The sequence below is a fragment of the Manis pentadactyla genome, chromosome 5 (assembly GCF_030020395.1).
Source record: "Manis pentadactyla isolate mManPen7 chromosome 5, mManPen7.hap1, whole genome shotgun sequence".
NCBI classification, from domain to species: domain Eukaryota; kingdom Metazoa; phylum Chordata; class Mammalia; order Pholidota; family Manidae; genus Manis; species Manis pentadactyla.
The window spans coordinates 45,734,727-45,759,879 of record NC_080023.1 but is presented as its reverse complement, the minus strand read 5'-3'; the positions used below and the strand labels follow the sequence as shown (position 1 = coordinate 45,759,879).

The window sequence follows — 25,153 nt, the reverse complement described above, 5'->3', positions numbered from 1 at the left end:
GAGTGCATCTTCTGGGTCACATGGTATTTGCTTACTTATAATAAGGAAAATATTTAACACGGCCAACAAGGTCAGCAGGAAACTCCTGGCCCCCTCCCCTTATCTCTCAGTCCTCTGGGCTTCTCCTTCCCCTGCTTGCTGTGCATGCAAAATTGCCACATATACAAAAGCAAAATAGTATAAATTGCTCCCCTAGCTTGTGCTCAGGCTCAGACCTTTTGGAGATTACTGTCCTCTGAGCCCGGCAGTGTGAAATAAACCTCCACCCTCCAAGACCTCTGAGTGCCACTTGGTTCTTCTGTCAGTGATGCAGTCCAAGTTTTCCATAACATTTGGTTCCCTGACCAGGAAACCCAACCACGCTGTCCCATTGTTGTCACCAGTTTGGGACAATGGCGGGGTGGTGATGGAATGGGTGATAGCAACAGAGAAGGCATGCCCTGCTTGATCTTTTGGCAGTCTCCCACCCAGTCACCTTGGTCAGCCCTGCTCTGCTGTTCCTGCCGGAGTCAGGGAGGCTTGGCAGGTGAGGACCTGGTTCTGATGTAAGATTACAGTAAGGCCCCAGGGCCCCTAACCCAGCCAGTTCCCACCTGTTGGGGTGGAAGGGGAGCCTGATCACCTCCTAGAGACCTCTTAGAAGTCTCACAGGTAGGGATTCCCAGGGAGGGAATGTTTGAACTCTGGTCTGAGTTTGTGAGTGAGTGTACAGGGCAGCTGAAACCATTCAGTCTGCACTGAATCTGTGATTCCACAGCCCTGTGCTGCAGAATATGAGTGGGTCCTTTGCCACATTCGTGGTCAGCCGTCATGACATATTGGTGACTCAGCTTTGGCTGACCTGGCCCGGGACTTATACCAGTGCACCTTAGTCAAGGCTGACCAAATTCTCTGTGAGGAGAGTGAATAAACAGGCATCTGACTGGTCTCCTCTCTGAAGGGGGCACTCCCTCCCTTGTCTGTTGTTGCAGCACCATTACATGGACACGTCATGGGGGTCAGGACACAGCAAATGCACAGTTCTCGACACCATGATCAAAAATTTCAGGAAGGGATTTTTCAGGAGACTATGGAGTAAAATTAGCCCCTGGAAGGCTGAAAACCCTGTGTGAATCCAAATGGCCCACCTTTAGTGTAGGGTCTGCCCCTGTGTCAAGGACTAAATGTCAAGGTCCTCCATGCTGCTGTGTCCCTCATGAACAGACAGGGGTACCGCTTCCTCTCCAACTCTCAGCTGGCACAATACCAGGGCCTCCTCTGTGAAAACCCATGGGTCACTCTTGAAACAGTACGGACACTAATTCCAGCAAATTTCCTCCCCACCCAAGAGCAGAAACCAGATCATGACTGCTCTGAAGTAATTGACGAAGTCTACGCAAGTCATCTGGATTTGCAGGATCAACCCATACAAAATCCAGAACTCACACTATTCAGTGATGGCAGCAGTTACTTACAAGAGGGTCTCTGGAGAGCAGCTTATGCAGTAACTACTGCCACTGAGGTCTTAAAAGCAAAAGCCCTGCTGGCTGGATGGTCAGCACAATGGGCTGAACTGAATGCCTTGATTCAAGCCCTCACCATCAGTGAGAGCAAGCGAGCCAACATCTACACTGACTCCTGATATGCCTTTGCTACTGTACACATACATGGGGCAATCTACAAGGAAAGAGGTATCCTCACTTCAGCAGGAAAAGCAATCAAGAACAAGAAAGAAATACTAAAACTCCTCGAGGCTGCCTGGTTCCCAAAAGAAGTAGCAATTCTACATTGCAAAGGACACCAAATGGGAAACGACCCTATAACACAGGAGAACTGCCTGGCAGATGAAGCAGCTAAAGCAGCAGCCAGTAAAGAAACAGGTAAAGCTCTTTCCCTTACCATGGCCCTAACACCCCCAGTGGAGGCCTCTCCAACCAAGTACACTTACACTGAAAAGGAGAAGGACTGGGCCATGGCTGAAGGAGCCACCCTAACTGAAAATGGGTGGTGGATACTGCCTGACAGACGCATCTTTGTCCCACCTACAACTGGAAGGCATCTAGTCAGTGAATACCATCAGCTCACCCACCTAAAAAAAACTGCACTGGAAGCCCTCTTCAAAAAGCAATACTACATCAGTCAATTTCCAGCATTATGCCGAGTAATAAGTGAGCAGTGCATGACTTGTGCCAGAAATAATGCTCAATCTGCACCACGACCCTTGCCAGGTCCCCAAAGGGCAGGAGTTGCCCCTTTTGAAAACCTTGAAATAGACTTCACAGATGTGAAGTCAGAGAGTAATCTCCAAAAGTCTGAGCCAAGTAGAGGACTCAGATACCTCCTAGTGATAGTGTGTACATACTCTGGGTGGGTCAAAGCCTTCCCAACCAGGACAGAAGGAAGCTGGGAGGTAGCCAAAGCCCTCCTGAGAGAAATTGTGCCCGGGTTTGGCCTACCATCTACAATTCACAGTGATAATGAACCTGCACTTGTAGCAGATGCAGTTCAGATTTTAACTAAATCTCTCAACATTACCTGGAAACTCCACACTGCATACAGGCCACAGAATTAGGGAAAGTGGGGTGAATGAATTACACCCTCAGGGGAACCCTAGCTAAGTTCTGCCAAGAAACTGGCCTCCCGTGGCTGGACCTACTGACCCTGGCCCTCCTGCATGCTCGCTGCACACCTGGGACTCAAGGCTTTTCCCCTTTTGAATTAGTGTATAGACGACCCCCCACCCCACCATGTCTAGGAAGCCTCCTAGGGAACCCACACCCAATAAGAGATAAGGGAGCCAAAGAACAGCTCCAAGCCTTAGGAGCCACCCTAAATAAGCTGTAACAATACACCATAGAATGAGCTCCGATCTCCTTAGGGACCCCAGTACATTCCTTCCAGGCTGGAGACTCAGTCTGGGTCAAAGATTAGAAAAGGGACCCCCTCAAACCTCAGTGGACTGGCCCCCACGGTGCTGTTTTAACCACTCCTACTGCCCTCAAAGTTGCAGGCATCACTCCGCGGGTCCATCATTCCAGAGTGAAAAAGGCCCATAATCCGGACAAAGAAATACATCAGTGGAAGGCCCGGCCAGACCTCCACAATCCCCTCTGCCTCTGTATCCGACGATCACCCTCAGACTGATAAACACCTGCATGCTGTGGATCCTGGCCCTCACCAAAGTGGGACCTCTCATCCTCAGCATTGGACTCTCTGCTGCCACCCCTTCTGATTGAACTGTCCCTCAAAAAGTTGCCCTCTCTATTGGGTAATCATAGGTTGTTTTGCTGTGCTTACCTGTCTCTCCTAACTAAATTGAAGGCTCAGCCTGCATCTTCCCCGTCTGGCAACTCTTTTAACTGGCCTTGCTGGGCCAGCAGCCCTTTTGCTCCTTGGGCTTTTAGGAGAACCCTGTATCCCTAACTGGTTCATTAACTTTATCAAGGAACACATTTCTTCCGTACAGCTCATGTATATGCAAAGCCATTATGATCCTATCATAAACCAAGATGATGATGCCCTTAAAATGAAGTGTTTAAAGGAGCATCAGAGGGGGCAGTGATAAGGAAAATATTTAACAGGACCAACAAGGTCAGCAGGAAACTCCTGGCCCCCTCCCCTTCTCTCTCAGTCCTCCGGGCTTCTCCTTCCCCTGCTTGTGTGAATGCAAAATTGCCACATATACAAAAGCAAAATAGTATAAATTGCTCCCCTTGCTTGTGCTCAGGGCTCAGACTTTTGGAGATTACTCTCCTCTGAGCCTGTTGGTGTGAAATAAATCTCCACCCTCCAAGACCTCCAAGTGCTGCTTGGTTCTTCCATCAGTGATACAGTCCAGGTTTTCTGTAACACTTAGTTTTTCAAGAAATTGCCAAACTATGTTCCAGAGTAGTTGTACCATTTCACATTGCCACCACTGAGATCCAGTTTCTCCACCTCCTTGATTGCATTTGGTGTTACTAATGTTCTTTATTTTAGCCAGCCTAACAGATGTGTTATGATATCTCATTGTGATTTTAATTTGCATTTCCCTAATGGCTAGTGATAACGAACATCTTTTCATGTGTTTATTTGCCATCTGTATATCCTCCCTAGTGTAATGTCTGCTCATATCTTCTTCCTATTTCCTAATTAGATTGTTTTTTAGAGTTTTGAGATCTCCAGATATTCTAGATACAAATCTTGTGTTGGATATGTGGTTTGCAAATATTTTCTCCCAGTCTATATCAGTCTTTTAATCCTCTTTACAAGGTCTTTTGTGAAGTCAAAAATTTTAATTTTGATGAGGTCCAATGTATCAATTTTTCTTTTTATGAATCATGCTTTTAGTGTCAACTATAAGAATTTTTTCCCTAGGCTCTGAAGATTTTTTCCTACATTCTCTAAAATTTGTAAGTTTCTTTACATTTTACATTTAAGAAACATTTCATATTTAAATTCGTATTCTATTTAAATTTTAGTGTAATAAGTCTTCCTCTTTTACACCTATGGCTGCATTTTAAAAGCCTGGGATCAATTCTTAAATATGGATTGGATAATACCCTTTGATGGGGTTTGTAAATAATATCTCGTTTGGTTGTAGCATGAGAAACAATAAAAGCACCTCTAGGATACACAGTTTCAGGAAACTCACCGGCACTTGTAATCACAGGCAACTCAATAACAATTGATAGAAAACTGAAGTGAAAAGTCCAACTTTTCTAGGCATAATCAGCCAGACCATTCAGCATTTTAAATAAAATGACCAGATAATAGAGCTGAAAAAATATTTCAATTTTTCCCTAAACTGTCTAGATACTTCATCAAATTTTTGCTCATTTTGAGCTGTGGCAACCTAAGCAGCATTAAGTCCCTAAAAAAGGACTAACAGCCAAACCTTAAGGACTAACCACTAGGACACATCTCCTAGCTTGCTCTTGGTGTTACCTGCTAACAAGCATTCCCAGGGTCAGCGCTGGCCTTTTCTGCTTGGCATGTTTGGCCTGGGGTCAGAAAATCTTGGTCCATAGTCTAAACATGGCCTGCTGCCTGTTTTGTAGTTTTACCGGAATACAGCCATGCCTGTTTTCTGACATGTACTCTATGCCTGCTTTTGCTCTAAAATGGCAGAACTGACTCATTGTGACAGACAGTATGATCCACAAAGTTGAAAGTATTTACTCTTGGCCTTTTCCAGAAAATGTCTTGTTCTTATTCTTGGCTGACAAATGCTCACACAACCATGTGAAAAGCACCATGATATATAATATATCTAAGATGTAATATCAACTGTTAGGACAAAGTAACATAAAGGCAATGGCATCCACCCATATAAATTGATGACAAATCTATCTTGAGGTATGAATGGATTTCTTTTTGAAACTGATTCCTACTCTAAACATTGTCCCTAAGTCTATGCTCAAATTTTAGTTTCTGTTCCTGAAGCATCAGTAGTGAAGATGTTTATAAGCAAGTATATATGTTATTGGTAAAAGAAATCCAACAAAGTTGAGAAAATGTGTGCATGTGTGTGTGTGTAACATACACTTCTTGATGAACATTTTCATCAAAATAAGCCATCTCGGCTTCACAGCTGAATTTTATAAAATATTTAAAGAGGAGCTAATACCCATCCTCCTTAAAGTATTCAAAAAGTAGAAGAAGAGGGAATACTTCCAAACTCATTCTATGATGCCAGCATCACCTTAATACCAAAAGCAGACAGACACCACAAAAAAAGAAAATTACAGACCAATATCCCTGATGAACATAGATGAAAAAATACTCAACAAAATACTATCAAACCAAATTTAAAAAAACATCAAAAAGATCATACATCATGACCAAGTGAGATTTATTCCAGGGATGCAAGGATAGTACAATATTCAAAAATTCATCAACATCATCCACCATATCAAAAAAAGGACAAAAAAAAATCACATGATCATCTCCGTAGATGCTGAAAAGCATTTGACAAAATTCAACATCCACTCATGACAAAAATCTCAACAAAATGGGTAAAGAGGGCAAGTATCTCAGCATAATAAAGACCATATATGACAAACCCACAGCCAATATCATACGTAACAGCGAAAAGCTGAAGGCTTTTCCTTTAAGATCGGGAACAAGACAAGGATGCCCGCACTCCCCACTTTTATTCAACATAGTTCTGGAGGTCCTAGCCATGGCAGTCAGATAACACAAAGAAATAAAAGTCATCCAGATTGATAAGGAAGAAGTTAAATTGTCACTGTTTGCAGATGACATGATATTGTACATAGAAAACCCTGAAGAAACCATCAAAAGACTCCTAGAACTAATAACTGAATACAGCAAAGTTGCAGGATACAAAATTAATACACATAAATCTGTTGCATTCCTATACACTAACAATGAACTAGCAGAAAGAGAAATCAGGAAAACAATTCCATTTATAATTGCAGCAAAAATATAATACCTAGGAATTAACCTAACCAAGGAGATGAAAGACCTATACCCTGAAAACTACAAGACACTCATGAGAGAAATTTAAAAAGACACCAATAAATGGAAACACATCCTGTGCTCATGGATAGAAAGAATTAATATTGTCAAAATGGCCATCCTGCCTACAGCAATCTACAGATTCAATGCAATCCCTATCAAAATACCAACAGCATTCTTCAACAAACTAGAATAGTTCTCAAATTCATATGGAACCATAAAAGACCCCAAATAGCCAAAGCAATCCTGAGAAGGAAGAACAAAGCTGGGGGGATTTGTTGAATAGCTACCAGAATTTGTATTCAGATTTAGTAACTATGTCAAATGAAGCTTCTCTAGGGAAAAAAAGAAATCAGTAAATAAATATTATTCTCAAATAGTATGAGTTACTGTTGGAGGCACTGATGCATGTATTTGTTTCAGAATAACCTTTCTTTTATTTGTTACATTTCTTAAAATTAAACCTCTTAATAAAAAATGATGCATGCACGTAATTTTTTATTGAATCACATATACATGCTGCATTACTTTGCTAGGCCTGCCATAACAAAATCACACAGATCAGTGACTTAAACAGCACAAATGTATTTTCTTACAGTTCTGCGGGCTGGAAGTCCAAGGTCAAGGTGTTGGCAGGTTTGGTTTCTTCTGGGTGCTCTCTCCTTGGCACGTGCCCATTTACTTTTTGTGTCCTTGTTCTGTCTGTGTCCTAATTTCTTTTCATAAGGACACCAGCCACGCTGGCTTAAGGCCTAAAAACGATTTTAATCTAATTAGCTGTTTAAAGGCCCTATCTCTAAATTCAGTCACATTCTGAGGTATTAGGGGTTAGGACTTCAACATTAATTTTTGGGGGAACATAATTCAATCCATAATATATGCAAAATTTGTTAAGAAAAGCATCAATGGGCTGCTTCTGCTCCCACCCTCCTGCCTCATTTCCTAATTTTAGAAGAAACAAATCTGCACTCTTATTTAGGGATTTATCTTCACATCTCTAAATAACATGAATATAATGCCAGTTCTTGATTTTTCTGGTTTAGAATTCATCCCTTGATTTTCACTATGAAAAATTTAACTATCACCTATTACTCCCACCGCTCATTTGCACTCTTCCTATCCTCCTATTCTCTCAAAATAGTTAGACTTATGGTTAGATCAATGGTTGATATTTACATTACTGACCAACTTTGTTTTTCCTGGAACCAGTAGCAAATCTTTTTTATTTGCTTAGTTCTCTATGTACTTGTTACTAATCAGTCTCTAAACTTTCCCCCTTTGGTGTCAATCTCATCTCAGTTACTGCAACACACATTTCATATTTTACTTATGTCATCTTCTAGAAACCTAGGGCCTCTTGCTTGTTCCAGTCTGGACTGGCTGAACTCCAGAAGTGCTGTACTGCTGCCTGTTAATTCCCTCTGCTTCCCTCTTGGGTTGGGATTCCTGTTTCTGGGATCCTCTGTCTTCCTCTTTTTGGCTTACCTCCCTAGTGTGATGTCAGTTTAACATTTCAAGGATTCGCTTGTCAGCAAACATTTATTAAGCTTGTGTCTGCGCAGAGCTAAGCACTAGGGATACAGAAGTAAAAGAAACAGATAATGCCATTGCCCACCAGTTAGAGATATCCAGCTCCATGACAACACAATGGTCAATGTGACCTGAGTTGGAACAGGAGCCTAGTCGTCTAGGAACAGAATAACAGTCCTCTTACACATGCTGTCTTGGAGAAGATAGAAAGGGACTAAGATTTATTGAATGCTGCTATGTCCCAACACGTTTATATACATTATCTCATTGAATATTTACAAGATTCTATTATTATAATACCCATTTTGTGGGGGAAGGCAGAAATGGAAGCTCTGAGGTTCAGATCTTGTTAAGTAACTTGCAAGAGCAAGTATGCAACTGTAAAACTCTTTATAGCATGTTCTGCTATGCTGTAAGAAATGAATGCATACAAAACGAGAAATTAAGATTTAATTTGTTCTTAACCGAACAGCCGTTTTCCTTAGGTATACTAATGGTTTGTTTTATCCTGTGGACTAAGCTAAGGTCTTGACTCCCCAGGAATCTCTAATTTATTCAACAAATCCTTATTGAGATGCTAATAAATGTGCAGTAGTCGTCTGGGTGCTGGAGATACAGCAGTAAACCAAAAAAGAATCACTCCCTTTTTGTAGTGGACCAAAATGGAGAAGGTCATAAATAAAAAGAGGCTTTTTTAAAAAGCCAAGTTGAGGTAAATTCTAAGCAGGATGGAAAACAAAGCAGGATGAGAAGAATAAGGACAGTTGTACTAATTTTTTATAGGCTGGTTAGGGAAGGCATTTCTGATATGGGGACATACAAGCAGAGACAGAAGGGAGGGAGGGAGCTATGTAGATATCTAGTCAAAGGGAACAGAAAACGAAAGGGCCCTAAAGGTAGGAGCAAGAAGACTACTGTGGCTAGGGAGAGCCTAAGAGACCAGCCGAGGCCTTGGAGGCCATAGGAAGGGCTCTGGTTTTTACTCCTAGTGAGGTGGGAAGACACTGGAATGTTTTAATATGATCCTCAGAAGATACCTTTCAAGTCTCATAGGGTGTGGTTTCCCTTTCATAGCAAAACTTCCAAGAGGTGTCAAACTCTATCTCCACTTTCTCACCCTACCTCTCTCTGGACCCCACCTGAGATTTCAGAGTTCTTATCAAGGTCATCAGTGATCACATTTTGCCAAAGCCTGTGACAGTGCTCCATCTTCCTAATTCTCAAACTCGCAGCAGCAGCTGACATGGTTATAGCACTCTCCAGAGTTCAGTAACCCCAGACTCCAGCCTGGTTTTCTTTCTCCTTCACAGGCTGCTTCTTACCATGTGTCAAACCTCCGCACAGCAGTGGCCCAGGGCTCTGATGGGACCTCTTGCAACACTCCTGTGCTGGGCATTGCATTCACGGTTTTCAATACCTGTAATATGCAGGTGACTTCTGCATTTAAATCTCCCCCTCCAAACTGGTAATTCCAACTGCCTTGCTTACATGTCCACTCAGATGTCTAACAGGCAGCCTCTCCAAATGTCCTTCATCACAGAAATGGCATGTCACATATCCAGCTGTTCAGAACAAAATCCTAGGTGACATTCTTCATTCTCCTCTTCACTATAGTGGTTCCATCTCCAACACAAATCTTGAATCTGACCACTCCTCACCAATCCATTGCTACACACTAATTTGAGCCACCATCATCTCTTGCCTGGGTTACTGTAAAAGCCACTTAATTTGTCTTCATGCCTTAACCCTTACCTATCTCCTATCCATTCTTCACCAGTCTATTAAAACATAGATCAGGGACATTCCATTGCCTAAAATTCTCCACTGGCTTCTCACTACACCCAAAACAAATCTAAACCCTCACCATGGCCTACACTGCCACACGTGATCTTGGCCAGTTGTTCCATCTCTCCACTTTCCTACTCCTTTTCCTAGGCTCCGGCTGAAACAGAGAGCTGCTGCGGCCTCCTGACCGCACCTGCTTTTCCTTGAGCCTGGGATACTTGTCCCCAAGGTCTTCACCAGGTTTCCTTCGTATTCTTCAGCTTTCAACTCAAATGTCACCTTTGAAAGGCATTTGCTGACCTTTTGATGGAAAGTGTTCACCTACCCCACCACTCTCTAAGCACTTAATTTGAGAAATTATTGTATTTATTCCCTTGTTTTGGAGTTCCTGTTTCACCCAACATCTACAGTAGAAAGCTTCCTGAGAGCAAGGCCCTCCTTAATGAGTTCAGCGCCAAAACACTGCCTGGGACAGGGTTGATGTTGAAGAAATTTAGGGGCTGACTGACAGAGCCCGCAAGGCTGTTCCCCACGGCTCTTACCTGGGTCTCACTTGCTACCTGAGAGATCCTCCCCTCCCTAATCGCTTACTCCCATCCTCACTGGGGTGGGGAGGTGGGGATGGGGGAGGTAGGGAGGTGGGGAGTGTGGATGGGGGGAGGTAGGGAGGTGGGGATGGGGATGGGGGGAGGTAGGGAGTGGGGAGTGTGGATGGGGGGAGGTAGGGAGGTGGGGAGGGGATGGGGATGGGGGGAGGTAGGGAGTGGGGAGTGTGGATGGGGGGAGGTGGGGATGAGGATGGGGATGGGGGGAGGTAGGGACTGGGGAGTGTGGATCGGGGGAGGTAGGGAGGTGGGGATGGGGATGGGGGGAGGTAGGGAGTGGGGAGTGTGGATGGGGGGAGGTGGGGATGGGGACGGGGGGAGGTAGGGAGTGGGGAGTGTGGATGGGGGGAGGTGGGGATGAGGATGGGGATGGGGGGAGGTAGGGAGTGGGGAGTGTGGATGGGGGGAGGTAGGGAGGTGGGGATGGGGATGGGGGGAGGTAGGGAGTGGGGAGTGTGGATGGGGGGAGGTGGGGATGAGGATGGGGATGGGGGGAGGTAGGGACTGGGGAGTGTGGATCGGGGGAGGTAGGGAGGTGGGGATGGGGATGGGTGAAGCAGGGAGTGGGGAGTGAGGATGGGGGAGTGAGGACCAGGGAGTGGGGAGGTGGGGAGTGAGGATGGAGGGAGAGGGGTGAGCTGGCGCCCCCCTCCCCCTCTCCCGCCCCTTCCCCTCGCCTACCTCCCCGCTGCCCCCCGCCTCCCCGCCCCGCCATCACCCAACCCCGTTGCGTGTCTTCCCCCAGCGTGCTCTGCTTGTCGCGTGAGCTCGGTAGCGTCGAGGATCCGAGGGCCGTTAGCGGCGGCAGGATGGCGCCCTCTATGCTGCCCTTGGCGCTGCTGCTTCTGGCCGGAGACTTGGCAGGTAACGCTCACCAGGGAGCCTGGCCCACCCTGGACCCGCGGAGGACTGAGGCCGGGGAACTCTTGCAGGCCAGCCCTGCGGGGCGGCTTCAGCGCCCTCCACGCACCAGTAACTGGCGCTCCGGGTGGTTCAGCTGCCGCGGACGAGCGCGAGCAGCGGGCGCTACGCCGGCAGGGGTGGCGGTGGAGACTCGACCTCTGCGTCTTGCTTGGGCTTTGCTCCCAGCTCGTCCTCAGTGACACCCTGCTGTCAGCTCTTTCTCTCTTAAAGCAGAGTTTCTGGAATTCAAGATGGGGAGTTGGCTTTTTATGTACACAGTGCAAAACCCCGGCAGGAGATGTATAGGAATTAGGAACTGTGAATGCCGGGTGAGTCAGGCACTCAGGTTATGAGAAAGGGCCCTTAAGTCCAGCCAGACTTGACGCCCATTTTGAACTGGAGCTAAAATGGTAACACCTTAAGTTTTATATGTATTACCATGAGCCTCAGGGAAAAAGAATATCATTAACGAAAGAGTTATTTCTCTGACTTATTTCGTAGCTCCCAAGTAGTTTCTCAAGTAAACCCACTAGGGTGGTCAGTTACAGAATGCACTGGATGTTCTTTCCGTGTTAGAAGTGCCGGGAAAAACCTTAGTGTTACTTGGGGAGGGGCAGTGGGGGTGATTCACAGAACGTAGGCATCTGAGGGATAAGTCTGGATAAATCTCAAGATGGATTTTATAAAAGCTCTTTATGAACAAGAATTGACCTTAATCATACTTTAAAATGTCTGTTTTCTTCTTGCAGCCTCTTTGAACTCTCAATTTGGTCAGCCTTCAGAATATAGAACAGTAAGTAGGAAACCACTTGTATTATTTCTGCTAATACAATCCACACAATAGTGTGGGTTGGGGGCTAGTTTTCAGGTCTGACTTGCCACTTTCGAGACTGTTGGCTGCTTCTTGAGAAACCAGATTCTCAGGTAGGCCTTCTGATACAGACTAAAAGTGTGCATTTTAGTTGAAAATGTCTCAGTCCTTGAAGGCTTCAGCCTTTGTTTCTTTTAATATTTCCTTTAATGATTCAAACGATAGCTATGCCTTGTACTAGACATTTAATATACATTATCACATTAAATTCTGTGGAAGCAAATGAAAACCAGCTGAATGAGAACAAGCAAAAGCTATTTAGGGCTTGATGTAGCAAGGGAGTCCGCCCTATCACTTGAGTGCTGGCTGGGACTCAAAGGCAGGCAGAGGAGTGGGAAAACTTTATATATATATATATAAATAAATATAGGTATAGTGGGGGGGAAAGGGAAGGTTTCAGGTATGTCCTGATTGGAGGCTGTTGGCATGGGGAAGCTGTAGGCAGGCTGACTAGAAGCCTGCATCCTATGTGATATGGTTAGGTGTGCATATTTGGCTTTCTCTGGTTGTTCCTTAGTTGGAAGCAGGGACAAAAATCAGGGAAGCCATAAGTTATTAATCAAGACCTGGAAATTTTGGGCCTATTGTTATTATAGAGGTTATTGTTTCACTTCCTGGACTATCATTAGAGATAGCTGTCTTCTTACAATTCTGACTTTATGTAGCAGGCTAGCTTCTTGGGCATTCTAAATAATGAGCTGGTTTCCCAGGCAGGTTGTTAGGGGTCAGTTCTATGTTACTATATGGTCTAACATTGTCCATTTGTATATTCAGTCTCTCAATCCTCATAATAACATTATAAGGTAGATTGATATTATTATTTTACATGAATCAATTTGAGAAGTATTGCCACCTTAAGAAAATTAAGTCTTTTGATCCATGAATATGGAATGTCTTTTCATTTATTTAGGACTTGAATTTCCTTCAACAATGTCTTGTATTTTTCATGTACAATATTTACACTTGTTCTGTTAAATTTTTTCCTAAATATTTTATTCTTTTTGATGTTTTTATTAATGGAATTGTTTTCTTAATTTCATTCTCAAATTGTTCATTGCTAGTGTATAGAAATATAACTGATTTTTGGGTATCAATCTTGTATCCTCCAGCCTTGTTCAACTTGTTTTTTAGTTCTAATAATTTCTTGGTGGATTTCTTCTATATAAAAAGATTCTGTCATTTTGATTAATGATAGTTTTACTTCTTTCTTTTCAATCTAGATGCCTTTTATTTATTTTTCTTGCCTAACTGCCTTGGCTAGAACCTTCCATACTATTTTGAATAGAACAAATGAAAGTGGACTTGCTTTTCTTGTTCCTGATTTTAGGGAAAAGCTCTTAGTCATTCATCACTAAGTAAAATATTAGCTGTAGGATTTTCATAGATGTCATTTAAAAGAGCAAGGATATTATCTTTTAGTCTTAGTTTACTAAGTGTTTTAAACATGAAAGGGTGTTGGATGCTCCTTTAAATTAAACTGCTTTGCTCTCAGGTAAAACACTTCCCTCACCACTATGCTTTTGCTTAGTCTGTTTTATTTCCTTGAGATGGATAAGCCCAAACCTCTTTAATCTAAATTTTACCTATCCTTTAAGACCACCATGTGTATGTTTTCATTCCCTCATTAGATGCTAAATTTCTTGCAGGCAGGATTCAATCTGGCTTAGTATTTCTCATAACATCTATCTTAAAATTTTAGGGTATTCATTTATTGAATGAATAAATGAGGTAATATATCTGGTAACATATTTAAGAACCTTTCCAAAGAAAAGCTTCAGAGTATAAAACTCAGAGAATTCCTTTAAAGCAAATCACATCCTTCTGTAAAAATCTAAATGATTCTCTCGCCACAGCAATCAGACAACACAAAGAAATAAAAGGCATCCAGAATGTTAAGGAAGAAATAAACTGTCACTGTTTGCAGATGACATGATATGGTACATAAAAAACCCTAAAGAATCCACTCCCAAACTACTAGAAATAATGTCTGAATTCAGCAAAGTTGCGGGATACAAAATTAATACAGAGAAATCTGTTGCATTCCTATACACTAACGATGAACTAGCAGAAAGAGAAATCAGGAAAACAATTCCATTCACAATTGCATCAAAAAGAATAAAATCCCTAGGAATAAACCTAACCAAGGAAGTGAAAGATCTATACCCTGAAAACTACAAGACACTCATGAGAGAAATTAAAGAAGATACCAATAAATGGAAACACATCCCGTGCTCATGGATAGAAAGAATTAATATTGTCAAAACGGCCATCCTGCACTAAAGCATTCTACAGATTCAACGCAATCCCTATCAAAATACCAACAGCTTTCTTCAATGAACTAGAGCAAATAGTTCTAAAATTCATATGGAACCAAAAAAGACCCTAAATAGCCAAAGCAATCCTGAGAAGGAAGAATAAACTGTGGGGGATTATGCTCCTCAACCTCAAACTCTACTACAAAGCCACAGTAATCAAGACAATTTGGTACTGGCACAAGAACAGACCCATAGACCAGTGGAACAGAATAGAGAGTCCAGACATTAACCCAAGCACATATAGTCAATTAATATATGATAAAGGAGCCATGGATATACAATGGGAAACAACAGCCTCTTCAACAGCTGATGTTGGCAAAACTGGACAGCTACATGCAAGAGAATGAAACTGGATTATTGTTTAACCCCATTCACAAAAGTTAACTCAAAATGGATCAAAGACCTGAATGTAAGTCATGAAACCATAAAACTCTTAGAAGACGACATAGGCAAACATCTCCTGAATATAAACATGAGCAACTTTTTTCTGAACGCATCTCCTCGAGCAAGGGAAATTAAAGCAAAAATGAACACATGGGACTGTCTCAAACTAAAAAGCTTCTGCACAGCAAAGGACACCATCAGCAGAACAAAAAGGCATCCTACAGTATGGGAGAATATATTTGTAAACAACATATCTGAAAAGGGGTTAACATCCAAAACATATAAAGAACTCACATGCCTCAACAACCAAAAAGCAAATAACCCAATTAAAAAATGGACAGAGGATCTGAACAGACACTTCTCCAAAGAAGAGATTCAGATGGCCAACAGACACATGAAAAGATGCTCCACATCACTGATCATCAGGGAAATGCAAATAAAAACCACAATGAGATATCACCTCACAACAGTTAGGATGGTTAGTATCAAAAAGACTAAGAACAACAAATGCTGGTGAGGATGTAGAGAAAGGGGAACCCTCCTACACTGCTGGTGGGAATATAAGCTAGTTCAACCATTGTGGAAAGCAGTATGGAGGTTCCTCAAAAAACTAAAAATAGAAATACCATTTGACTCAGGAATTCCACTCCTAGGAATTTACCCAAAGAATATAATTTCTCAGATTCAAAAATAAATATGCACTCCTATGTTTACTGCAGCAGTATTTACAGTAGCCAAGATATGGAAGCAACCTAAGTGTCTATCAATAGATGAATGGATAAAGAAGATGTGGCACATTTACACAATGGAATACTATTCAGCCATAAGAAAGAAACAAATCCTACCATTTGCAACAACATGGATGGAGCTGGAGGATACTATGCTCAGTGAAATAAGCCAGGTGGAGAAAGACAAGTGCCAAATGATTTTCCTCATTTGTGGAGTATAACAACGAAGCAAAACTGAAGGAACAAAACAGCAGCAGACTCAACAAACTCCAAGAAGCGACTAGCGGTTACCAAAGGGGAGGAGTGGGGGAGGATGGATGGGGAGGGAGGGAGAAGGGGATTGAGGGGTATTATGATTGGCATACATGGTGTGGGGGGGTCACGGGGAAGGCAGTGTAGCACAGAGAAGGCAAATAGTGACTCTGTGGCATCTTACTACACTGATGGACAGTAACTGCAATGGGGTATGGAGGTACACAATAATATGGGTAAATGTAGTAACCACATTGTTTTTTCATGTGAGATCTTCATAAGAATGTGCATCAATAATACCTTAATAAAAAAAATTAAAATGATTCTAAGGAATAAATAAATTTTCCAGGTGGTCCCTTTCAGAATGAGAGTCTTCTAAAATTCCAAGGAACAGTCTGCCAGGGGTGAACTATTTTCTTATAGTTGGCATCTTGTAGGATGTAATTTAGAGACTCCCTAGATGATGAGCCTGTTTTGAATTTTTTTTTCCTTTGGCACAAAAATGGGGAGATGAATAAAACTAAAAGTTAATGGGGGCATAATTTATTAATGAAATGATTTGACCTTATTAGTAAGAGTGACAAGTGTTTATAAAGCCTTATGTCTCAGAAAAGCTAGGAAGTCAGTAACCTGCATGTAATAAAGTTTAAATGGTAGTAGTCAAACCTAGCTTTGAAATCATGAGAATCAGACTGGAAACAGACTGGAACACCAGCATTGCCTTCCATCAAAAATCTTCCATCTTAAAAAAAAAAAAAAAAAAACTCCCTTACCATCTTGTTGGTGCTCCTCAAAATTCACATATTAGTTATTCATTGAGGTGAAAGCATTTGAAAACTGTTGAATATTAAAAAACCCTAAGACCTTCAGGCTAAATAGATTGATTTAAATTAGCTAGTGTTTGCCTAGTCAATCACTGAGAGACAGTGGGACATAGTCAAAATGTTTTGATTAAAAAAGGTGGAGGCAGAAAAGGTCTAGAACAGGGATTCCCTGAAATTGTGTGCTCAACTGTGTGTGTCTGTTCATTTGCCTTAGGTTTCATCGAGTAGTCAAAGTGAACTCGATATCATGATGATTGGGCACAGGGGTTCCTAAATCCAGTTCTAGCTGAGTCAGAATTCAGGGGCTGCTAGACACACAGATTCTGCCCTTGGAGAGTCTGAGTGGTCTGGAATGAGCCCCCATATCAGTTTTTTTAACAAGCTTCTGACATGACATGCATGTGCAGACTTGTGTGGATCTGCCACTGGCTAGTTTGTTAACAGTAAAAACTTACTCAGCCACCCTCCACTTAAGTAACTTAAAATAAATGACCCTTCCATTTGTCTCTGAACATTTCCAGCAGCATAGTGATCACCTACCGGCTATGGATGGACTATACCCTTATAAGCCAGTAGACTTTATTTCCCATGGATTTGCATGGATTTCTGTCAATTGTGATCTTACCAAAATTCAAATATGTGTGTTCACAAGCCTCCTTTCCCAGTCAGTAGTCTTGTTTTAATTAAAAATGTAAACACAACATAAACATGAGTGTAAAGAAATAATGTCAGAGTTTATATAAGAACTGTGTTGAATGCTTTCAAAAGACTTGCTAAAAGACAAATTGCTAAAAAACAAAACTGCTGTTGAATTAGGAGTAGGTGAAACAGCTATAAATAATTGGGGAAAGATTTTTACAAGTATCTTTAAGTTCTCACTGTATTTTAAAATAGTGGTGCTCCACTGGGAGCAGTTTTACCCCCCAGGAGACCTCTAGACTGTCATTTTTGATTGTCATGAATGGGTGTTGATGCTGGCATCTAGGGGGTTGAGAAGAGGGGTGCGCTAAACATCCTACAGCACTCAGGACAGCGTTCTGCAGCAAAGGAACTGACTGGTCTGAAATGTGAATAGGGGTTGAGAAATCCTATTTTAAAGAAACTGGAACAGGAAACCATAGGTGATTTATTGTGGATGTGACTTTTGCGGTTATAGCACACAGAGCTCTAAGTAGTTGAGACATTCCAAGGAAAGGTCTTACCTCTTGTATCAGATAGGATTAGACTCAGCTTCAAGTAACAAAGACTCAGAGTAACAGCACACAGGGCTGCCATCCTAGAAAGTGACCTTTGTCCTCCTCGTCTGTAAGATAAACCTTAGAGCCCCACGTACCCAGCAGCAGGATGGAGGAATAGACAAAAAAGAAGAAAAATTGGGGAAGCAGAGGACAGGTACCAGCCTTCTTTCAGAGTTCCCAGAAGCTACTGCACAGTAATTCCACTGTATCCCCTTGGCCTGGCCTTATTCCTGTGGTCACACCTAGCCACAAGGAAGCCTGTCTTCAGTAGCAATACAGGTGGTTATATGCCCTGTCATTGTCTTACATCAAAAGATTGGCAATGTTTTCATCTATATGTTTTAAGATAAAATCTTCAGGGCATGTGTTATTTTTGTTATTGTTTATGTGTTTTAATGACCTTTTCAACTAAATGACCAACCACCACTTGTCCCAATCTCATTGGATAAGAGGACGTCCACACTGCCTGTGAGGTTAGGGCTGCCGTAATAAAGTACCTCAAACTGGCTGCCTTAAACAACAGAAATTGATTGGCTCATAGATCTGGAGGCTGACATCAAATCAAGGAGTTGGCAGGATTAGTTCCTTCTGAGGGCTGTGAGGGAGAATCTGTGTCATCCCCTTCTCCTAGTGTCTGGTAGCCTCAGGGGTTCTTGGCTTGTGTATGGCATTCTCTCTGTGTCTTCATATGATCTTCTCTTTGTGTGTGACTCTATGTCCAAAATTTCCCTTTTTATAAGGATACCAATCGTATTAGATTAGGACCCACTCTAATAACCTTAATTTAATTTGATTACCTATATAAAGATCCTATTTCCAAGTAAAGTCACATTCTAAGGGACTGAGGATTAGGAGTTTAAAATATCTTTTTGGGCAGGCACAATTAAACTCACAACAAGTGTTAAGTTCTAATTCTGAACCTGCTGCTTTCTTTAGTGCTGTTGGTTAAATGCCAGTATCTTAAAAGTACAGAACTAAAAAATTAGATTTCTGAATTTGTCTTGGCATTGTACCAAGGGATTAAAGTGGAATGTAACAGAACACATGGAGATAGCAGCAAAGTAGCAAATTATGAAACTAGAGGATAGTAAAGTAGGTATGGTGGCATGTCTTGGACTTTCATTTAAAAATCAGGCAGATTGAACCTTCTTCTAAGGTTCTTTTCTTATATAGCAGGCATTGAACCATTGCATCAGATTTTTGTATTAGAAAAACCTTTTTTATGTGTGCAAAACAAATATTTTTGTAGGATGTTTCTAGGAAATCTAGGGAAACTTGGGTCTTTGTCCTCCCCTCAGCTATTTTGTGATGAGACTGTCTCAAGTTATTCTCCAATTGCTTTCTCTTTTCTAGCCAGACTGCAATCAGTATAAACTACCAGGATGTCCCAGAGACTTTAATCCTGTGTGTGGAAGCGACATGTCCACTTATCCCAATGAGTGTACTCTGTGCATGAAAATCAGGTAATGTAATTTTGCAGTATAGTCCAGCCAAGTTTTCTTCAGTCCTTTCCTTGAACTTTGATTACTTAGGAAGTACTGACTCTATTTTTGTATATAAAAATCCAATGTGACATAAGTAGTTCTTCTCAGACACTTAAAAAGACAGTGAATCTTCAGTGCATTTTCCGGGTCAAAGTTACAGAATGAGGTGTGTTATTAATTAATTATAGACCAGATAGTCAAATTTATTACTATCTGTGGGTGGGAATTTTCTCAAAATTAAGAGTTTATTTAATATTTAAACTCTATTAAGTATTAAATGCTTTTTTAAATCCAGAGGGCATGTGTGCATAACGAGCACACCCTGAAGTACTAGTTGGTACTAGTCGTACTAACTGTAGCTAATGGATGCAAAGTAATGTGTATCACACCTGATGCCCTTCTTGTAACACACCTGCCAGGGGACCATGACTCCTCCTGCAGGTGTGCTGCTTTGTATTTCAGGACTCCATTCTCTGACCTCAGTCTTCAGTGAGTTACCTAGGTCTTCTCAGAGTGATTCTCTGGGGCTAGTGCTCTGTGCCCTAAGGTTAGGGGAAAAAATGGCAGTTAGAGGTTTCACCTGTGTTGTTCCCTAGATTTAGCTTTAAGAGTGATTCTCACTCTTGAAGGAATCTAATGTATTATGCCATGGGGTTTTTTTAAGTAAAGTAGTAGGAAATTTTCAGTGTTGTAGGTAATAAGTGTGTTTTTATGGTTGTTCAATTTGCAGGGAAGATGGTCATGATATTAAAATAATCCACAGTGGACCATGCTGATGGAGCAGTTTACAGAAGAGAAACTGGAGAGACCACCTTGAACAGCACACTAGATGAATGTCATTTTTCCTTTGTCTTTTTTCCTATGTTTCTTTGCATGAGATTCATTAACCCACATTTTCTAAGAGGAGGTGTGAAAAAGAGCCATGTGCTCTGATAATTAAAACAAACAAAAATTTTGTCTTGTTGGATTTTGCTCTTGAGTTAAGCTTATTGCCCAAATGGCTTGTGCTTTGCTTTATTTAGTTGGAATAAAAATTAGCATTGTGGGGGGATTAAACAAGATGGCAGTGTGAGAAGTGAGGCAGAAATCACCTCCCAAAACATATAACAAGAAAATACAGCAAATACAACTAATCATGAAAGAGCGACTAGAAAGAAGACTGCAACAGATGGCCTACATCTGGGGAAAAGAGAAGACATCACAGAAAAGGGCAAAGTAGCAAAGCCATGATCCAGCAGGACCCAAGTCCTCGCCCTAGCCCACCTCACCAGCTGAAGGAAGAGAAATAGAGCAGGGAGGGAGTAGAAGCCAAGGACTGCTAAATATCCACCCCTGGAGATCTACTCTGGGAGCATGAACCCACATTACATGATGCTCTGGAGATTAGTGGGGTTGGAAAGCAAAGACAGGCAGAATACTTGGAGAGACTGAGATTCCAGCTGCTTGTGGAGAACAGGTACTCACAACCAGCCACTCCAGGACAAAAGAAAGGTAGGCACTTTGAAAGACTTCCTAACAGTGAGAAGACTGCTAAAGGGGAAAGGATTACACAGAGGTTGCTCCTTAGGAGGAAGGACAGGTGGACAAAATTATCCCGGCACAACCCAGCAAGTTGGGAACTTTCAGGAGCTTCATATGCTCCATCCCCCTGGCTGGCAACACAGCACCAAGGCACCCCATTGTGGTAACACAGCCTGCCACTCCTTCTTCCCAACTGGCACCAGTTCACAAACCTGCTGCCCCCACCATTGTGCCATGCCAGCCGGAAGATGGCCCATCTATGTTGGTTGCAAAGACATAAGACAGAGGCTCTTCTCTGCATACTCAGCCAACTGGGCCTGGCAGTGGAGGTAGGCACTGTGGCTGGGAAGCAGGAAAGAGCAGGCACCAGTGCCATGCACCTGCAACTCCTGCCATCACTCCAGGGGCTGGGCAACTCCAGAGAGTAGAGCTTCTGTCCACAAGGGGGCACTGCCTACACAAAGTTACTATTCCATAGGAATCATTATAAATATGAAACAACAAAAGAATGCAGTACAAACCAAATCCCCTGAACACCAGAAAGAGGGCTAAGTGAAACTGAAATCATGAATCTTCCTGATAAAGATTTCAAAATAAAAATCATAAACATGCTCATGGAGCTACAGAAAAAATATTCAAGAGCTCAGGGAGGACTTCAAGAAAGATACAGAAATGTTGAAAAATATAGTATCTGGAATGAAACATACAATGGAGGGATTTAAAAGCAGACTAGATTAGGTAGAGGAGATGGTAAATGGAATAGAAATTAAAGAACAGGAATACAAAGAAGCTGAGGCACAGAGAGAAAAATGGACCTATAGGAATGAAAGAATATTAAGAGAACTGTGTGACCAATCCAAACAGAAAAATATTTGCATTATAGGGGTACCAGAAGAAGAAGAAGAAGAGAGAAAAAGGGAAAGAAAGTATCATTGAGGAGGTAATTGCTGAAAACTTCCCCAATCTGGGGAGGGAGATAGTCTCTCAGGTCATGGAAGTGCACAGATCTCCCAACACAAGGGACCCAAGGTAGACAACACCAAGACATATAATAATTAAAATCACAAAGATCAAGGACAAGGGGAGAGTATTAAAAGCACCAGAGAGAGAAGAAATATCAATACAAATGAAAACCCATCAGGCTATCATCAGATTTAGCAGAAACCTTAGAGGCCAGAGGGAGTGGCATGATATATTTAATACAATGAAACAGAAAGGTCGTAAACCAAGAATACTCTACCCAGCAATATTATCATTTAAATTTGAAGGAGGGAATAAACAATTTCCAGATAAGTAAAAGTTGAGGGAATTTACCTTCCACAAACTGTCTCTACAGTGTATTTTGGAGGGACTGCTGTAGATGGAAGTGCCGCTAAGGCTAAACAGCTGTCACCAAAGAAAATAAAACCACAGTAAAGGAAGTAGACCAATTAATTGCTAAGCAAATGCAAAATTAAATCAACTACCCACCAAGTCAGTTAAGGAATACACAAAGAGTACAGAATATGACACCTAATATATAGAGTGGAGGAGGAAGAAAAAGAAGGGAGTAAAAAAGAAAAGAACCTTTAGATTATGTTTGAAATAGCACAATAAGCAAGTTAAGTTAAAATGTTAGATAGTAAAGAAGCTTCCCTTGAACCTTTGGTAACCATGAGTTTAAAGCCTGCAATGGCAGTAAGTACATATCTTCTGATAATCACCCTAAATGTAAATGGACTGAATGCACCAATCAAAAGACATGGAGTTACCAAATGGATAAAAAGCAAGACCCATCCGTATGCTGCCTAGAAGAGACTCATTTCAAACCCAAAGACATACACAGACTAAAAGTGAAGGGATGTAAAAAGATATTTCATGCAACTAACAGGGAGAAAAAAGCAGGTGTTGCAGTACTTGTATCAGACAAAATAGACTTCAAAAACAAAGAAAGTAACGAGACAAAGAAGGACAGTATATAATGATAAAGGGGTCAGTCCAACAAGAGGATATAACCATTATAAATATCTATGCACCCAACATAGGAGCACCCAAATTTGTGCAACAAATACTAACAGAATTAAAAGGGGAAATAGAATGCAATGCATTCATTTTAGGAGACTTCAACACACCACTCACTCCAAAGGACAGATCAACAAGATAAAATAAGGAGACAGAGGCACTGACACTGAACAACACATTAGAATAGATGGACCTAACAGACATCTACAGAACACTCCACCCAAAAGCAGCAAGATACACATTCTTCTCAGATGCACATGGAACATTTTCAAGAATAGATCATATACTAGGCCACAAAAAGAGCCTCAGTAAATTCAAAGGGATTGAAATTGTACCCACCAGCTTCTCAGACCACAAAGGTATGAAACTAGAAATAAGGTATGCAAAGAAAACAAAAAATCCCACAAACACATGGAGGATTAACAACATGCTCCTAAATAATCAATGGATCAATGACCAAATAAAAACATAGATCAAGTAAAAGATGGAGACAAATGAAAACAATAACTCAACACCACGAAAATTTGTGGGACACAGTGAAGGCCATGCTAAGAGAAGTATATTGCAATACAGGTTTATCTCAGGAAAGAAGAACAATCCCATATGAACAGTCTAAAATCACAATTAATGAACTAGAAAAAGAAAAACAAATGAGGCCCATAGTTCAGTACAAGGAGGGACATAATAAAGATCAGAGCAGAAATAAAATCAAGAAGAATAAAATGATAGAATCAATGAAAGCAGAAGCTGGTTCTTTGAGAAAGTAAACAAAATAGATAAATCCCTTGCCAGACTTATCAAGAAAAAAAGAGAGTCTGTACACATAAACAGAATCAGAAATGGGAAAGGAAAAATCACTACGGATGCCACAGGAATAAAAAGAATTATTAGAGAATATAATGTAAAATTATATGCTAACAAATTGGGTAACCTAGAAGAAATGGACAACTTTCTAGTACAATACAACCTTGCAAGACTGACCCAGGAAGAAACAGAAAATGTGAACAGACTAGCAACCAGCAACAAAATTGAATTGGTAATCAGAAAACTACCGAAGAACTAAATGACTGGACCAGATGGCTTCAATGCTGAATTTTATCAACATTTAGAAAAGACCTAATACCCATCCTCAAAGTTTTCCAAAAAGTAGAAAAGGAGGGAATACTTCCAAACTCATTTTATGAGGCCAGCATCACTCTGATATCAAAACCAGGCAAGACACCACAAAAAAAGAAAATTATGGACTAATATCCCTGATGAACATAGATGCAGAAATACTCAACAAAATATTAGCAAACTGAATTCAAAAATACATCAGAAAGATCATCCATCATGACCAAGTATGATTTATTCCAGGGATGCAAGGATGATCCAATATTAAAAAATCCATCAACATCATCCACCACATCAACAAAAAGACAAAAGTCACAATCACCTCAACAGATGCTGAAAAAGCATTTGACAAAATTCGACATCCATTCATGATAAAAGCTCTTAACAAAACAGGGAGGGCAAGTACCTTAACATATAAGGGCCATATATCACAAACCCTCAGCCAACATCATACTCAATAGTGAAAAGCTGAGAGCTTTTCCTCTAAAATAGGAAACAGGACAAGTGAGGAACAGGACAAACTCTCCCCACTTTTATTCAATATAGTAATGGAGGTCCTAGCCAAGGCAATCAGACAACACAAAGAAATAAAAGGCATTGAGATTGGTAAGGAAAAAGATAAACTGTCACTGTTTGCAGATGATACGATATTGTACATAAAAAACCCTAAAGAATCTACCTCAAAACCACTAGAAGTAAAAATTGAATTCAGCAGAGTTGCAGGATACAAAATTAATACACAGAAATCTGTGGCATTCCTCTATAGTAATGATGAACTAACAGAGAAATCAGGAAAACAATTACATTTACAATTGCATGAAAAAGAATAAAGTACCTATGATAAACCTAATTAAGGAGGTGAAAGACCTATACCCTGAAAACTACTAGACATGAGAGAGATTAAAGAAGACACCAATAGGGGGGATCACGGGAAGATGGCAGCATGAGTAGTTCAGAGGAAATCTCCTCCCCAAAACATATATATTTATGAAAATATAATAAATACAACTATTCCTAAATGCAGTACAACAGCCAGGATACATCTACATCTGCAAGAACTCAGCATCACATGAAGGGAGTAAGATACAAGCCACGGCCAGGCGGGACCCGAACGCTCCCCCACCCCAAAACCCGGCGGGAAGAAAGGAGTAGGAATGG

The 25,153-nt window shown here is 41.4% G+C and overlaps 1 protein-coding gene across 2 annotated transcripts in view; it reads left to right on the top strand.

Annotated features, from left to right (window-relative positions):
* SPINK2 (serine peptidase inhibitor Kazal type 2) overlaps positions 1–20,301 on the top strand; it is a 34,582-nt gene extending 14,281 nt beyond the window's left edge. For both annotated transcript variants that reach the window (XM_036895243.2, XM_036895242.2), the window contains exons 2-5: positions 11,107–11,225; positions 12,014–12,057; positions 19,230–19,339; positions 20,091–20,301. In XM_036895243.2, the coding sequence (XP_036751138.2) occupies positions 11,171–11,225; positions 12,014–12,057; positions 19,230–19,339; positions 20,091–20,136 (255 nt within the window). In that variant the 5' untranslated portion in view covers positions 11,107–11,170 and the 3' untranslated portion in view covers positions 20,137–20,301. The remainder of the gene's footprint in view (positions 1–11,106; positions 11,226–12,013; positions 12,058–19,229; positions 19,340–20,090) is intronic.
* The last annotated feature ends 4,852 nt before the right edge of the window (positions 20,302–25,153 follow it).